The 17,890-nt window shown below is 40.2% G+C and overlaps 4 protein-coding genes across 4 annotated transcripts; 2 read left to right on the top strand and 2 right to left on the bottom strand.

Moving 5' to 3' along the window:
• Positions 1–313: 313 nt before the first annotated feature.
• EAE98_007567 (uncharacterized protein) lies at positions 314–2,089 on the top strand (the record flags this gene model as incomplete). Its single annotated transcript, XM_038955190.1, has 1 exon — positions 314–2,089. The coding sequence occupies one exon, from the start codon at positions 314–316 to the stop codon at positions 2,087–2,089; it is 1,776 nt and encodes a 591-aa protein (XP_038808368.1).
• Positions 2,090–4,115: 2,026 nt separating this feature from the next.
• On the top strand, positions 4,116–5,492 carry EAE98_007566 (uncharacterized protein; the record flags this gene model as incomplete). Its single annotated transcript, XM_038955189.1, has 1 exon — positions 4,116–5,492. The coding sequence occupies one exon, from the start codon at positions 4,116–4,118 to the stop codon at positions 5,490–5,492; it is 1,377 nt and encodes a 458-aa protein (XP_038808367.1).
• Positions 5,493–10,416: 4,924 nt separating this feature from the next.
• On the bottom strand, positions 10,417–12,297 carry EAE98_007565 (uncharacterized protein; the record flags this gene model as incomplete). The annotated part of the gene is made up of 4 exons (XM_038955188.1): positions 10,417–10,902; positions 10,927–11,016; positions 11,183–11,890; positions 11,929–12,297. The coding sequence occupies 4 exons, from the start codon at positions 12,295–12,297 to the stop codon at positions 10,417–10,419; spliced, it is 1,653 nt and encodes a 550-aa protein (XP_038808366.1).
• A 2,117-nt stretch (positions 12,298–14,414) lies between these two features.
• On the bottom strand, positions 14,415–17,857 carry EAE98_007564 (uncharacterized protein; the record flags this gene model as incomplete). Its single annotated transcript, XM_038955187.1, has 4 exons — positions 14,415–15,070; positions 15,117–15,828; positions 15,876–17,689; positions 17,758–17,857. 4 exons carry the CDS (start codon positions 17,855–17,857, stop codon positions 14,415–14,417), a joined length of 3,282 nt encoding a protein of 1,093 aa, XP_038808365.1.
• Positions 17,858–17,890: the final 33 nt, after the last annotated feature.

The raw sequence follows: 17,890 nt of genomic DNA, 5'->3' as shown, positions 1-17,890 counted from the left end.
TAGCAGTTGATCGATCATGTCCTTTCACGAAATAAGAAACATAAAAAGATATAATGATACTTCGTTGATCAACAACATTTTGATGATATTCAAGGTAGTGGAGTCGGATTCGGAATTGAGTAGCACTAACCCCACATCAGTTAGCCAAGATCTAACTCCGACCGGAAAAGTTACTTTTTATCCAACCTCAACTTCCCCCTTCATCATCACACATTGAATCAAGATGTATCCATCGAATAATTCGTCCGCTTCAATACAGCTTGTATACTTCATTACGAGTCAAATTGAAGAGCGATTTCTCGGCTTTTAAGTAATGTCAGAACCAATTGATGGGTCATCGATACAACCCCCACGCATATCATCATCGGCGCCGTTATCGTCGACGCAATCGAGCAATCCAGACCGTCCGACTCATGGACGTCAACGAGCGAGGAGAGCTTGTCTTCCATGTCGACAACGGAAGAGAAAATGTGATGTAGAATTCCCCTGTTCAATGTGCACTCGATATGGATACAATTGTCGATACTCCGATGAACATAATCCGCCTAATTCCAATATTTCACCTATACGGACAATTCTCCCAGGTCATAATGAAATGAGGCATGAATTTTCACCACCGACAACAAATCATACTCCTAGACGTCACAGTATAACAAATGCTCAATCTCCATCTACATCATCACAGGATGTTGTTGATCGCGGTATTCTTGATCCTTTGAGATCACGATACATGAGTCAGCATTCTGCAGTCGCTTTCCCCAGAAGTCTTGGTGTGGAATTTCAATCTGCAAATCCACCACCTCTTCATTCTTTTGCTTGGAATTGTGGGATTAGAGCCGAGGAAGCTGCATCTGCTCATACCAATTTGACTCAATTGGTTTCTTTTGATGATTTTAAACGGTTTTCGGACATATATGCGGCAACAGTTCATGGACCATTTGGATTCCTCGATTGGCCATATTTTATGAAACGGTGCAATGATTATTGGACTAACCATGGGAGAGATTTGACCTTCGGTGCTGTTATTGGCGGGGTGGTAGCCTTGGGATCATTTTTTGCATTTCGACTTGGTCATCCTCGGGAGTTGGAAATTGTGCAGCATGTGAAAACGGTGCTAGAGGATCCAACATTCAGTCGCCATCCTTCAATTGATCAAATAAATGCATGGATTCTACGGACCCTGTATCTTCGATCAACTACCAGACCTCATGTTTCGTGGCTTGCTAGCTGTGTCACTTTGCATTTAGCTGAAGCTACAGGTTTACACCAAGAAGTCCACTCGGTACTATTGACTACGGAAGGAGATACCCAAGCAAGGCGGATGGATCAAGCAGAGATAGAAAGAGCCAGGAAAACTTTCTGGATGGCTTGGTCTGTTCATACGATTATTTCGTATGAATATGGAAGATCTGCGGTCATTCTCAATAGTATAACTTGCAAGCCACTCAAGGATACTATGGGCGACAGTACAATTTTTCACATCAAAATTGCTCAACTAATTCCTCGCGATAACATGGTCGTCAGTTCCATTACACATGAAGAGGAACTAATAAACGGTTTGAAAGAATTGGCACAGATACCAGACGTACATCCATTTCTTTCACTCTCTAAAGCAGATGTTTGTTTTTGTTTCTATAGAAGACTGAGGCTTATGAAACAAGGACTGGAGAAAGAAGCAATTCAATCTATCATAGATATAGGGAATAAAGGTGCCGAGGCAGCAAATACATTTGCCCGCAATGGTCATCCTTGGTGGAATATCCTCTCAACCACATTCCAGTACTTTTGTGTCCTCCTCGCCATCGATACGTCGGAAAGTCTATCAAACGTCTCTTGGGTCCTGAATATCTTTGAGAATATCGTAAGGATAGTAGATACGCATTTAGCACACGAAGCATTCGACACTGCAAAGGTTTTGCTCAGAGACAGTATGGCGAAAAAGAAGAGGGACTTAGGATTCTTGGAAAACGCGGATGGACAGCATGGTCCGGAAGTAGAAAGACAGGTCGATATTAATTGGGATGCATTGTTGGACCCAACATTCCCGGATGCGCTGATGAGTGAGGACTTTTCGATTTATAATAGTTGATGTGAAGATTTCGACTGAAGGTGGGACCTGGGACGTGGGTGGCGTTGGCTGGGGATTCTCAACATTCGAGGATACGTATACGCGTGGTACAGCTCTGACATGTCGATCCTGTGGATTCAGATGCATTAGTGTATATACATGTGGATTATCTAGCAGGAGAATGGGCTTGGGAATCAGGCTTATTTCTTGGTTTGGAAGAATTGAATACATTGTTACATGTATGTCGAGTGTGACTTCAATACTAGAGTGAATGGGTTCAATCAATCCAAAAGAGGAGCTTACTGGAATTGATTTTGCCTTGGTATGCCTTGCAGGTCTGAAACTTACACGGGGGTCCTCGAAAAGCAGGTTTTTACTCCAAGGTGCCTAGGTATCTATTGTAAGTTCTTTGTTTCAGAATTCAAGTTCTAAATCTAGTAGACTAATGCAAGAACCCAGATTCACCATCTCAAGGCTTCTTGGGAGTGAAAATCCTTGAAGTTGGAGTTGAAGTTGTAAGCTTTTACAAATCCGGACCTAGCCTGATCATTTGGGACAAAACAAGTCCCCCTATGATTCACTCTAAATTCTAGCGAATTCACTGCTTTCTCCTGAGAAATCACACCATTCCATCAGGTTTTGTTCAACAATAGATTTTATTTGTCTTCTATTACGTTTAATTGTGTCATGCTATTCTTTTCTAGTACTAGTTTGATTGAATTTTCAAAGGTCATTTGGTTCTGGGGTACTTCCGTATTGATTGCAAATTATCTTGGGTTACAAGGCAATACTTAATACTTCGCAACTTCCAGTCTTCCAGTTTTCCATTCTCCCACCCTACCCCACCAAGCTTTTGTCAGTTGTTTATTTGCAGTGGTATCTACCTTTACCATTACCTTACATGTACCTTCTGCTTCTCAACAACTCCTACACGCAGTTCAGATTTTCAATATTAATTTCCTACACTTTGATTTCTGCAACTTGCTGTCTATTTTGCCATCTACCCCACCTTGTCTGCCTTTAGCAGCAATCCTCCATCAATTCTCCAAGCCTTCGTTCAATCTGCCATCCTCTGAACACTGCTTTTGGGGGTTGGGAGCCAGTCTGGGGCTGCCAGGCTATTTTCTTCTTCGTTGACAATCCTTTTCGTACGAATTGCGACACTCATTGAACGCGTCGTCGATTAGTCAATCTGGGACTACCAGTTAACTTCATACTCTTCCTTCTTGTACCACTCTTCGTGGAAAACTTTGACGTCGTCTCTGAGATTTGGTTTAGCTGCTACGTAAGTTGTTGTTCGTTCAATGATCATCCTCTTGAGATACTTTGCGGCATCCTTCTAACGTCTTTATCAAATGGTTGGCTTAGAGCTATTCGTCAATCCTTTTTCTTCTTCGATAACAACCTTGCCGCAATCGTCGAAGTTGTCCTTGAGTGTTTGTCTGGAGTCATCAATAACCTCTCTCCTCCTTCGATAAAGCCTTACGGTAAGTCATTCTCGACTCTTAGTTTGGAGTTACGAATTAATTTTGTCCTCGTTCAGCAATCATCCTCTCACGATACTTCGCGACATCCTTGATCATCGTCGGTTATCTAGCCCATAGCTACTACTTGACCTTTTGTTCATTCAATAACTATCTTATTACGAGGTGTCGCAGCGACCTTCGAACGTCGTTCTTGAGCTGATCTCGAGTTATTGGTTAGTCTTCTCTTGTTTAATAATCCTCCTCCCGCAGAACCTAGAAGCAGATCAATTTTCTCCAAACAGTCTATCACAGCATATCCTACTTCTTTCTGAAACTTTCTGTGCGATTATCTGACTTATCTATTTCAATAGTATACAAGGAGATAGCATAGCTACATTTCGTGTACTTCCAACATCCTCCCACTCGCTCCTCCTACGACATCCTCGAATTCATCCAACTCTATTCCGTCACTCCTTGCTCCCCATTGCGCGATGACTGCGATCACGATCACCTACACCTAAACTTATATTATTCCACTGTCTATAAGTGATCCTTACCTGAACAAAGCTTACTCGACCACGATGTCGAACCAGCCGGAGAAGGAAGACTCTTCTTTCCAATATCTACCCCCACTCCCCCAACTACCACAATGGGGTATACTGTCGCCTGAAAGTCCTCCCCCGGACTCAATTGGCCGCACTTTCGGTTTCCCTACATCTTCTGTGAGAGACGGTCCTCCTGCTGCTCATGATCGTTCTCCAGCTTCTGGTATTGATGCGCCCAATATGGTGGTCTCTGATCGTGCCGAACCTGATCGTGGTCGCTCAGCCTCTGGACTTTTACGGGCAGGAGGTTCTCTTCGGGGTCGTCCACCCAATCCACACGATCCGTATGATATGAACAGATACCACGCTATTCATAACAATGCTCGCACATCCTACCCCGTCAATAGCGATACCACCATGAACAATGGTCCTGCCAGCAATCTTCCTCCATATAACTCTGACTTCGTAAACGGTGCTCGCGGTCGCAGTCCTTATCACACTCGCCGTCTCCTGCCCTTTGAACGGAGACCAGTTTCTGTGACGGATCAAAGTTATCCTTCCTCAGCCGTACGACGCCAACCAATTCCTCCTCTTTCTCTTGCTCCTGGTACAGCTAGTGCAACCGTTCGAGCTACTCGCATGACTCCAGCTCCAGCTCCAGTTCCAGGTCTAGTTCCAGCCCCTCCAATTGCTCGAGCTGCTCCAGTCACTCGATCTACTCGATTTACTGGATCTCGAGTCAGAGAACAACCCGACCCGATTGCTAACCCCCAATCTACTCGATCCACTCGATCCACTCGATCTCAAGCCAAAAAACAATCCACATCGAGTGCCGCTATTTCTCGGGGCGAACAAAACCCCGCCTCGGCTGCCGTACCAGAATGGCGTGGTCGACGTGAATACGGCATCGACCGTCGCTCAATGACAGAGTTAGAACTCTCACGGATCCGTCCTGATTATGGCATTCTCATCCCCCGCAAGGATTGTTTCAAAAGCGCTTCTCCGGGTGACAAGAAAGACATCGAGTGCAGCATGACAGAATCGGAACTTCTTTGGAATCTCAGAGGAGAGAGAGGTGCTAAGCAACGTAGATTTTTTAACAAGTATTCTAAGGTACCGTTGGAAGACAGACTGAGAGCGACTGCAAGACAGAATGCAATTCTTGATAAGGCGAGGAAAAAGGGGATACTTGAGGGCTATCCGGCTACACTGGACATAGATTCCCGATTCCCGATTGTGGCGCCTGGTCAAGCTGTTGCCCCTATTATTGCCCCCGTTGTTGCCCCCGTTGTCGCCCCCGTTGTTGCCCCTGCTGTTGCTGGCAATGCTGCAGAGTCCACTGAGGATCAAGAAATGGCCGATGATGATTGGGTTCCGCCTCCTGGTGGTCTTTATAGTGACGACGACGATTAAGACGAGGATAAGGATATGGAGGAGCAATAGAGTGCCAGAGTGCCTTCCTATTTGTACGGAGTGGAGACCCGGGCTGATCTCTGGCAATTAGCATGGCGATGCGCACATTGTACAATACTTACTTGGCTCTTTATGCCAATGATATTATCAGGAAACTTAAGCAACTGCTCTCACTAGTTCTCCCTCGTTTGAAAGGACTCGGGGCAGTGACGAGCTAAAGGGCTGGGTATGGGGTATGGGGTATGGGGATAGAGATAAAGTAGGGGTACTGAATATAGCTGGTGCTATTTAGTATGATAATGTGGATGGGAAAGCTTTAGGCTGTGAGCAATACAATTGAATGATTTTCTTACTGATTGACTTGTTTTTGAACTCATTTTGAACCTTAGTTTGCTTGATTGTACGATTTCTGTGTATTTACCGTGTGTTATGCTATATACTACACGTTTGGCCTTTTTTCCCTTGTAAATCATGTCTATTCAACTCATTCTCCCGCTTTCTTGTCTTGAGTCCCAATTAGTCAGCACATCTACCCATACTCGTGATACCTCGTGAAAATCACGTGGGATAGTCACGCTCGCGCTTGCCACGTGATATTCACGTGAAATAATGACCCAAATATAAATTTTTGAGTCATTGTCCAGCGAGAGATTAGTCTATAAGTTTATCTCAATAGATAAAACTGAATAATAGTTATATTTAACTAGTTAAAAAGAAGTAATAGCGTCTATCTACTCTTAATTTTTTATACGATTAGCTCTTTTCTTTTCTAATCTACTTTTACTATATCGAAATTCTTATCTTAAGAAGACAAGAATAGTAAATTAATTAATTATAATACGATTTTAGTAGTTCTTTAATTCGTAGCTTATATGAAATTAACTCTTTCTCTTCTACTAATGTTCTATAATAGTAATTCTCTCTCGTTTTGATTATAGAGGAGAGGAGAGAAGAAGACTGAGAAGGTTCTTGATTAATATACTCTTCTTATTAGCGAATATTCGGGATAAGAGTCTTAAGAGATGATTTTTGTTTTTATTGATGTTAGATAGATAGCTGAGTTATAAGAGAGTTGAGTAGTTTTTCTTTTGATTTAGATTAGATTATTAGAGAGTTTTAGATCGAGTTTTTAGAATTTGATAAGGGGTTAATAGATAGAGAGGATTTAGAGTTTTGAGATATAATAAGCTGAGTCAAATTAGATTAGAGAGTTGAATTAGTGATTTATTATAGAGATTCTAGTTAAAATGTCAAGTTATACGTTTTTTTTATTGAGATTTTATTAAAAGGGAATTCAGATTAGATACTAAATAGAATAGTATTAGTAATCTATATATCGACAAGTTACTCTCATATCCCTCAAACATTATTTAATTACTCTGATATCCTAAAAATTATACTTGATTTACTCTTGTATTCTTTAGATTCTATAATAAGAAGAGAATAGATTCTAAAGTAGGAGGGTAGACTCTAGTCTTTTTAGATTAGATTCTATAATAAAGAGTAGATTTCATAATAAAGAGTAAATTCTATAGATATGTTACTTCTTTTCCTTTGAATTTATTTTGATAAAATAGATTCTATTATAAATATATAAAGAATCTATACTATAGGATCTAAGGGGCATGAGATCAAGTCACCTCTTAATTTTAGTATATAAGAGTAATTAAATTACTTTCAGAGGATATAAGAGTAATTTGTCGCATACATATATATATCTTATCTTCTTGGAAAGAATATACTACTAATAATTAGAATCTATATACTGAATAGATATTATTACAACATTATATTTCTATAGTCTCGACTACTTGTTCACAGAGGTTCAGATATCCAGAGAGACTTAGAAGATTGAATAGGCTCAAGCATTCAACCTAGCCTAAAGACGGATATGATTCCAAGTACTAATACTTCAGATCTATATGACAGTCGGGCGGTTGGAAAAAGAAGCTTCTCAAGGATATTATCAAGACTACCTCATTCAATAATACTAGTTTTATGTCACTTAAGGGAACATAGCCACAGATCACGTTATAGTTATCTTAGTTAAATCTAAGCTAAGCTGAGCTAAGCGAGGTCGAATAGGTTTTTACAAATGCTCATTCTTTTCGAATTTCTCAGTCTGATGTATTAACCGTGATTCGAGATTCTCTACTCACTCACGGTTAAGAAGCAGACTAGTTAAATATACGTGATACTGATTATAGATTAAATGGTTCTTGATTGGGTTTTAGCTACTATGACGAATATTGTTAGGGAGCGACCACCTGACAGGGTTTATATAGTAAATCCACTATTCCGAAAGTATTCAGAATACTCCACACTTTTGTAGATTAATAATAAAGTGGATCAACTCTAACATTATATTTCGAATACAAAAATACCTTATTCTAAATCTCTTATTCGGTGAATTTGAATAAGAATAATTATACTTTGAATTTAATTTTGGTGATTAGTTTAGCTGTAGTTATATATATTTCTAATATTCTATATTTATAGATCTATGTTTATAGGGAGCTAATTCCTTTTTGATTGGCGTATATTGGGTGGATTTGTACAAGATGAGGATGAGTATTAGAAAGCAATTATCTGATAGAGTTTATATAGTAGATCTATTATTCCGAAAGTATTCGGAATACTCTATGCTTTTGTGGGTTAATAATAAAATGGATTAACCCTAATAAATATCATATATCTATATAATTATTTACTATAAACCTTAATTCAAGATGAGCTGAAACAAGTGATGATTCACTTTATAAGCGATAAAGATATCTCTTAAGGATCTCTTTTCTCTTCTAGTTTATTTAATCTTTGTTGATACACTCTAACGTGTGATTGTAACAACTAAGAAATAGAATTGTGAAGAAGCGAAGCTGTCAAAGTTGTATATAGGAATCCTCCAGATTATCTCTTATTCCGCATAGAATTCTATCTCCCGTTACTTGAACTCTAATTTTCCGTTCATACTATGACAAGAATATAGCGCAAGTGTACGTAAGTCAATTTTCCAACACTATCGTTCAAACATATCACCCCTCTCATTTTTCTATCTACTCACTATACTTAAAACATTATACTAGTATAAAGCGTCATGAACAATAGCGGTAGGGTTTTAGAGTCTAATTCGCGAAGTCAATAATACAAGTAAATTCCGATACATAAAGTAACTCGAGCTTAAGTATACTAATTAAAAACGACCGGAGTAGTTTTGACTGATTAAGACTATATTCATATGATGAACAATTATATAATAAAACGAGCCTGTACAGATGTAAAAAGCTTATAGACATCTAGCGAGTTCACAGAGACGCTAGATCCCCAACTTTTAGGCATTATACACAAAACCCATATTTCACATTATAACTAAACCTTTTCTCGGTATGACATTAGTTCTAGACATGGAACCTGTAGATTCCCTCTTGACTTACGTATTTTCTTTAGCCGAGTTTTCGTCTCGCGTAAGTCTCGATATCTAACGAAGTACAATTGCAATGTGTTGACATCCAGCTGAGTATTTCGACACTTTCGACAATATCAAAACCACTCGAAACCCAATTTTGAAGGTCGAGGGTCTTTCTTGATTTTTTCAAACCCGCTTACATACCAGGTAAGGATTCTGGCACACATGATATGGATTCATGTACTCCGATCACTTCAAATTACTTATCAATTAGAAATGGCCGAGATTGAAATTGTAAGATCATCTGAAAATTAATAAACTCATCCCATTATTAGGTTCTCACTCAAATTTGTGTGCCAATATTTACATAATCGAAATGATAGTAAAGCAACAGAAACTCATTCGTTATATGACCATCTATTTTTGTGTCTCTTTCATCAACTGCCATATCATGTTTCTATTCCTACTAGCTGTCAATAGATGAGTCATTATCCTGCCCTCCCATCTTTGCGAAATATCCAATCGACTCAGCATCACTCGCGTGCGCACATCCTTGCCCCCCATCCCCTCTGAGATTTAATCCCCTCCCGGTGTATACTGAAGGATAGGTACGACTTGACTCAATATCGGGAATTCAATCGAAACTATTGTAACCCTTATACACGGTGCTTCTCGCTTAATTCTTTCTTAATAAGATTTATACAAACAGCGAAAAGTCATCAATCGTCACTCTGAGAATCACGTAGAGAGTATATAGATTTTCCACACACGAAGTTCAAGAATTTGAATTCCAAATTCAATAGAATCTCCACAGCCCAATGACCATCTATCGTTATCATCCCTCTCCTTCTTTGGAAAGACGATACATCGATATTCACTACAGCTTTCCAAAGCGTCGATAAATAATTTTTTATTCTCAAATCTATGTATCAACATATTAAATACTCAAAAATGTGAACTTAATACCTACTACATAGAGTTGACATTCAACTTCAACTCTCTATCTATCTACAACGGCGAATTGATCCTACTGGAGTAGGATCAATTCTGAGATATGCAACAGAAACTTACAAGTGGTTGGTCAGGTGACCTAAGTGATTCTATTGGTTGATGGGCTCATTATCTATTCACAATTATGGACTCTGAAAATCTAGGAGCCTTGAAGATAGTAAAGAGATTGTTTCAATGATTAGGAGCTAAATGACTGGTGTAATCACTTTACTCTATATTACTAATCCTGAACCGTCTGATTCGAGGTATTCGAAGGTTGTGTAATGCATTTGGAAAGTATAACGACTCGGTCTTCGGGACATTGCGGTTCTATGACTTGACAATTCCTACGCTTCCAAGGAGTATAAAGGCAAAATCGTAAGAGTGAATAAAGGTCAATATATAGCGAGTAAAATATTGTAGTTGAGACTTTCTCTTACACACAACCCACGTGTCAACGAGAACAATCGTCCCATGCGATGAAGATCCATGACATCTCTATAGTTCCCAGATCATCAGGAACTCCTCATCCTACACAATACGTATAAGTTCCATCGGTTTCCTATTCTCCACCTGCACCGACTCATCCATCTCAACCTCAGGAATGAGAGAAGGCCCAACAAACTTGTACTCGGAATTTCCACATGGATAAAGTACAAGAGGTTGCTTAACACCATGCATAATAACTATCTTATCATTCACTTGCACAGCAAGCGGCGACCCGGGGTCATTCTTCCCGTATGCGCCGATTCCAAAATACTCCTTTGAAGTTGCAAAGATGTTGCGTCCTTCGCCTGTAAGTTGATCATTGTGATCTCTTCGCAATGTATCATCCTGGACACGTCTACCAAGATGCGCAAAGCGCAAGGCAGCTCTTTCTCTCAACGTAGAAAGTAAGATCCCTCTCCAAGTGTCGGAGCTTTCATCCTTGCTAGTGCTTCTCTCCCATTCCCGTAGTAGAATGCGGCATATCCAACCCTCATATTGCTCCACAGGATCAAATGCACCTGTTAGCGTCTCGAAAATTAATCAAAAAGGTACCTTCTTGAGTCTGCCAAGTTTTAATTCAGCGTCGTTTGTTTCCGCCGCTTTTCTATGCGCCCGGACGGTGAAATGGATGTCGAGAAGAGTCTTTTCGAAATTCTCGGACGAGAAATTGGGGTATGCAATTGTGACAGTGTCAAAAACAAGACCCCAGGCTCATGACTGCCTTGTGGAGAGTGTTAAAGTCCTTGATTTCATTCAACTTATTTCCGTTGAGATGATCCTTATGGCGCTAAAAGCCAAGCATCCAAACCCAAGACGGTAGCATCAATTTGCTATCATCTCCACGCACGGCATAGTTGTAGGTAAGATACTCTAGGCCTTTGTCGCATGTATTCACAATAGCTTCTGTTGCTGCGCGGAAAGTTTCCTTTGGTTCATTCCGATATCCTAAGTTCGAAAATGGCGCGCGTGTATCCTCGCCAAACAAGCCAAGAACTCCAAACACACGATCTCTTTCATCTGAAGCATGGACAAACGTAGACGCCAAGAGCATGTCGAAAAAGTCTTCTTGTGACAGCGGTGCGTTTTCCTGTATTTGTCTCCTCATAATAATGTTGGTTAGAATTTCAATCCTTGGGAGTTTTTCCTCGTCTCTGAATTTCCAAAATCGGAAGCAACGGAACAGAATCGATGAAATACCAGAAAAGGTGTTCCATGGCATCTCTACCCGGCCATACAGAATCGTAACCTGAAAGCCGTGGGCGAGGCATGTCTCTTGGATTGTCCAAAGACGAATGAATAATGTTCGAGCGGAAAAGGTGTCCATGATGTCAACAAAAGCAGGGTGCTTGGAAAGGTCCTTGAGCATAAGTCCAGGGCAAACTATCGTAGATCCATATTCTTCTTTGTTTTTCTCAATCATATCGACTTTGAACTTATCAACCTGGTCGCCTAGTGGTGCCACGAGATCCCATACTTCCTGTGAACGAGCAACTTCTTCCCCAGCCAGACAACAACCCTAGATGCATTCTTGTAAATACTTCCCATGAGAGGTACTTGTTGAGATCGCTCATCCAAGTCATCTTGATTGATACAAATCGCATCAATCCAGCATAGAGTCCTTTCTGTGATTTTCAATCGATTTGAGTACGGATTGTGACCTGGAGCAAGTCCTTGAAATTTGCGAAGTCTTTTCAAACCTTTGATGAGATTCTTAGTCACCTTTAGTGTTGCATTGTCGCAAATGATCTCGGAATCTCCAGTTCGCGCTCCCCATTCATAGCTCAATGCAATACACTGAGGCATTTGCGATAAGCTTTTGTGAACGAGGCGGACTTGAATAGGCGTTGAGGCTGTACCAGGGATCAGCTCAAGCATTCTGATCTCGTGGGGAGGTTCGATGGCTTGATATTGGAATTTTTCCATTGTTATAAGTTGAATGAAAAGATGAATATTGAATTCAGCAGCATTTTTTCGGATTGTAGGATTAGTTCGTATATCAAGATGAATATTGTTTGGTGGTGGAGCTTCACCCGACCCCGAGGTTGTGTCATCAGCTAATAGATCTATCTAAAAGCTCTTAGAGATAAGAATTAATCTGATTCCCATAATCACTATGTGTCGTCTATTTAAACAATTCTTGTTAACCGCCCAAAGCTGATTGGTAGCATCCCGTAGCGACTGAGGATCCGATATAAGCCGACTGCGCTACTTTCTGACCCCCTTGTTTTCGACCATTCTTTGATATCAAAAACAGCTATTTCAGCCACCGAAACATAACATTATTATGTTATAAAATAATTGATAATAAATTGAGGATATATAAGATGAATTGATAAAGGTTACAGTACGTGCGCTTAGTAATAGTATATATATTACTTCTACTTCGTAGTTAGATTTATCTTAGTATAATTAAGCTATATAGTCAATATTATATATTCTACTAGCCTGCTTCTTTGTTATAAACATCGATGATAATTAATTGAGGATTTATAAGATGAATTATGATTAATTAAACATTTATAATATCCTACATATACTACATATAAACATCAAACTAAACCAAACCCCTCCCCTCCCATCTCAATCTTCCCCTAACAACCTCAATCTCCTTTCTAAAAAAACCCTCCTCTCATAATCATCTCATCATCTCATCATTCCATAATTCCATCATTTCATTCCAGTATAAGCCGTGTCCTCCCACTACCTTCCCCTCTCTCTAAAAGCAAAACCTATCAAGAAGGAACTACTATTATCTAGTTACCTAGCTAGGTACCTATCTGACTATACAATATACTCAATCCAAATACTCTCCTCTCAATCCCATTCCATTCCATCCTATTCAATCCTATTCCATTCTATTCCATCCCATCCCATTCAATCCCATTCCATTCCATTCAATCCCATTCAATCCCATTCCATTCAATCCAATTCCACCCCCCCAGTCCTAACTGAACATATTCTCAGAACCCAGAATCTATTTACCACCTAGCTTATAGAGTAATGAATGCTTGAAGATATACTTAAACATATACTTGAAGATATAAATAAAGATATAAATAAAGATGTAAATAAAGATATAAATAAAGATATACTTAAAAATATACTTGAAAATATACTTAAAAATCTACTTGAAAATCTACTTGAAAATATACTTAAAGATATACTTAAAAATATACTTAAAAATATACTTAAAAATATACTTGAAGATATACTTGAAGATACACTTGAAGATATACATAAAGAGAAGGAGAAGAAAGAGGAGAGTAGAAGTGAGCATGGAGAGGAAGACCGGGGAGAAAGAGGAGAAAGAAGTAGGTTTTTAGAATACCTATCACTTATCTGCTTACCTCTCTTTTCTCTTTTCCCTTCGCTCTCCACTATCAATTATCAACTAACAATTATCAAATATTTACTCTACACTTTTTTCTCAATTCACAAACCATCCACAAACCATTCACAAAACAACACACAAATCACACACAAAAAATACACTACCTTCGACTCACCCCATCAAACTAAACCACTCATCTCACTTCACCCACCACCAGCTCACCCACCACCACCTCACCCATCCAACCCTCAACAGACCGACCCCACACCCACCACCAAAATCTCACTCATGATTCAGAAACCGCATTTCAAAAGAAAATTCGGACCGAAAATATTATAGATTAATCTCTACAACTCTAGATTACCTCAGCTCTTCTACTGACACCACAATTAAGCCAGTAAAGAAACCAGGAATTCATCTTCGTGTCCCTTGACTCATCCACCGAGGTACTATCCCCCTTCAAACTATCATCTGCCATCTATCAAGCAAGTCAAATGCGAGCATGCTATCAGAAATTTTATACCCCTTTACGCCAAGAAGCTGAGGCAAAGTCAAATATAACATAAAATACTTAAATCATTAATCAAGAAACTTTACTTCCAGCTGAAACTCAGAGGAGTTAGTTTCCTCTCGCAATGAAAAAAATTAGAATAATTCCTTCGTTTCCCCCCCAATTCGTCCTGAACCACCCAACTCCACATAAACTCCTCTAATTTCCTCTGAACAAAAATTGCATATCCTCTGGCGTTAAATTCTCCATCGCACTTTCATCAGCATTAATCGTACTATGAATCATGTTTGCCTTCTTTTCTTGCAACAGAACCATTCTACTCTCCACACTATCTTCGATACACAATCTAGTGATTCTGCATGGTCTAGCTTGTCCAATTCGATGACATCTATCAGCACTTTGCCACTCTGCAGCTGGATTCCACCATGGATCGACAATGAAGACTTTGTTAGCTTCAGTAAGGTTTAGTGCGACACCACCGGCTTTGAGGGAAACGAGGAAACATTCAACATTGACGTCAGTCATGAAGTGATTGATGGAAGCTTGTCGTTGAGCGGGCGTCATAGAACCATCAAGCATGACAGTCGTGATACCTGCACGACGAAGACGCCATTCGACGAGTTGAAGCATGGTAGTGAACTGAGAAAAGATAATTGACTTGCTGGATGAGTTTTTAGATCGAAGTTGATAAAGATCATGAACCAAAGCTTCAATCTTTGAAGATGATGTCCAATTTTCCATCTTGATTCGATTGATGATAGACGATTTTTTGACTTGTACTTCATCTTGTTCAATTTCTGGTTGTTCAAGATCAATGGCCAACGGGATATGACATTGAGGACAATCAGGAGATTCTATCAAGTTAGTGATGAAAAATTGATAGGTTAAGAAATGACTTACCAGAAGATCTCAAGTAGTTCTTGGCACATTCTCGACAGAAATCGTGACGACAAGCAGATTTAATAGCTTCCTCTGCAGTCTCATCACAAATACAACAAACAAGAATATTTTGACCACCTTCACCATTCTTCTTCAAGATCAGATCAGGATGATCAGCAACTTGACGCATCTGCATGATAAGACCAAAAATGTTTGCATAGTTATTAAGCAAGACACCTTGAGCAACATATGTTTCGAACTTTCGAGCACCGTTATTCATGATACTGCCAGCGAAATCATTCTCTTCTTCACCGAAGAATTGTCTGTCAACATAGATTTCCTTTGCAGGAAGCTCCATTGCAGATGAGTGATCCCGCTTGACACGACGAAGCATAAATCTATCAGTCAAGATTCGAAGCTTTCGGAATGCTTCCTTTCCAGGGCCATTGTTACCGAACTTTTGAATAGGATTGAGTAGTTCTTGGTTGAAGACGGAGACATGTTGCATACCACTGTGGTTGCAACCAGTACAGCGATTTTCACTGTTCATATCCCATTCCAGAGTCGAACAAGGGCATTGTTTACAAAAATAACACGCGAAAGGTCGAATATCGAGGAATCGAACGAGTGAGAAGAATTCACCAATACGATTTTGCAGAGGTGTTCCAGACAAGCACCATTTGTGATTTGCCTTGAGAGCAAAGCATGCTTTAGCAGAACCAGAGGTACGTTGCTGAATATATTAGTATAAGGAAACTGGAAAGGAGTATTAGGTCTTACCTTAATACTGTGTGCTTCGTCAAGAATAACCCGATGAAACTTGATCTGATGGATTGGGCTCTTCTCTTTACAAATTCCATCCTTGCGCTTGAAGCCTTTCTCTTGTTTTCGATACATAGACTCCAGACTATTGTATGACATGAGAATTACATTATACTTTTGCAATTGCTGAACGGTGATACCCTTTGCTTTGGCATTGCTACCATGAAAGACAAAGGTTTTCAAAGTACCATCTGTATAATCGGCAATCTCTTGCTGCCATTGCATGAGCGCAACGGGTGGTATCAAAACAAGTGAAGGTTCCTTGGCAGGAAAATCAGACATAATCAAAGATACAGCTTGAATTGTCTTTCCCATGCCCATCTCATCTCCCAATAAACCTCCACCCCAAGCCGTCTTTTCCATTGCTCTCATCCATCCAACGCCTTGAAGTTGGAAAGGTTTAAGTTCACGATTAATGTTTGTTGGTTGTTCAATTTTGCAGTCTCCAATCTTTGGTAAATCCTCCAGTTCTTTCCACATGGTGTTTAACTCAGGATGTTGCTGCTCCAACCGCTGACGTTCCTTACGGCTACGTCTGGTACCTCTGTCTTCTAAGTTATTGATCATTTGACGAGCCTGACGGGCATTACGCACACGGGAAGCTGCAGGCTGAATACCAGTAGCAATCGGACCTTCATCATCAGAAGTATCACTTCCAATCATAGGATCATCGTCTGTGTCGAATGTGTCTGAATCTGACACAGGAGAAGGAAGATCGGTGAGAGTAGAACTAGCATTGGATTCCATAGTGTCCTCTGTCTTGAGTTTGGGCATTGGTGGTTGGGTTTCTTGTTTGATCGTGTTCTTACGTGTTGACGATGACTTGAGATTATTTTGGAAACTTTCAGAATGCTTGTGAATAGCCTTTGAAATTTTGCTTGACTCTTTCTTGATTGAACTCCGCGGAGCAGAAGATAAATTTATGGCCATATCCGAATCCGAATCGAGGACCATGAAATCGTCATCATCATTTGAGTCGTTATATCTCGTACTCTTTCCTCGGTTTGGGGTTCGAAAGCTGACAGCATTGGATTTGCTCGAGATTTCAACTTTGGGCTCAACTTTTGCCTTTTTAGACACACGTGAAACCTTACGATTAACAAATTCATAATCTTCATCGTCCTCACTAAAATCCGCATCAAATGTCAGCTTGACCGGTTGGACGTTGCGTGAAGTTCTTCGTAAGGAACATGAAGATTCGGCTACCACTGGTGCATTTGATTTCTTGTATTCTTGTTCTTGAAGATGGCGAGCAAGTTGAGCATCTGGTGTATTGTCATCGTCAACTTCGTCATCCTCAGAGTCGGCGTATCCTCTTTTCTTAGGATTGAGAGAGTACATGCTGTTTTGAAGTGCTCGAGCTCGATCAATGGCGTTCAAGGAGGAAGCACTTTGGACTGGATTTGCGGTTTGAGCCCGGCCTCTTCGTGTAGACCCAGTTGTATTTGAAGGCTGGACGGGAACTTTGGTAGAAGCAGGAGTTGCAACACCACTTGTCTCTGGAGTAGAATAGTCACTTCCATCATTATAGTCGTTACTGGTTGAAACTGTGGATAGAGATTGGCGAGATTCCGCAAGTTTTCCTTTTCCTTTCTGTTGTGTCTTGGTTGCACTCAGATATTCGCCAATTAAGGAAGGGGATGGAAGATCCGACAAAGAGCCGTCATCATCGCTATCCGCAATGACCTTGGAATTTTTTGAATCGGCTTCTGGTTGAGGTGCCGGAGAGGAAAGTTCATTAAGCTCAAGATTGGAAATTTGTTGTTTGACGGCTAGTTCAAAAGGTTAATAGAAGGTCCAAGGTATGTTGAATGGATCTAGAAATATGAGAGGTGCTTACCGGATAATCGAGAGCTTGTTCGACTACTTCTAGCGCTATCCGTATTCCCTGAGTCTGCGACTTTTCTTGGTCTTCCTCTTCCTTTCTTGGTTGGCGCCATTGTGAATTAAATTCCACTAAACGGAGGGACGAT

Source organism: Botrytis deweyae (genome assembly GCF_014898535.1).
Source record: "Botrytis deweyae strain B1 chromosome Unknown BDEW_018, whole genome shotgun sequence".
NCBI classification, from domain to species: Eukaryota; Fungi; Ascomycota; class Leotiomycetes; order Helotiales; family Sclerotiniaceae; genus Botrytis; species Botrytis deweyae.
The sequence above is the reverse complement of the archived record's forward strand: the minus strand, read 5'-3'. Positions and strand labels throughout refer to the sequence as shown.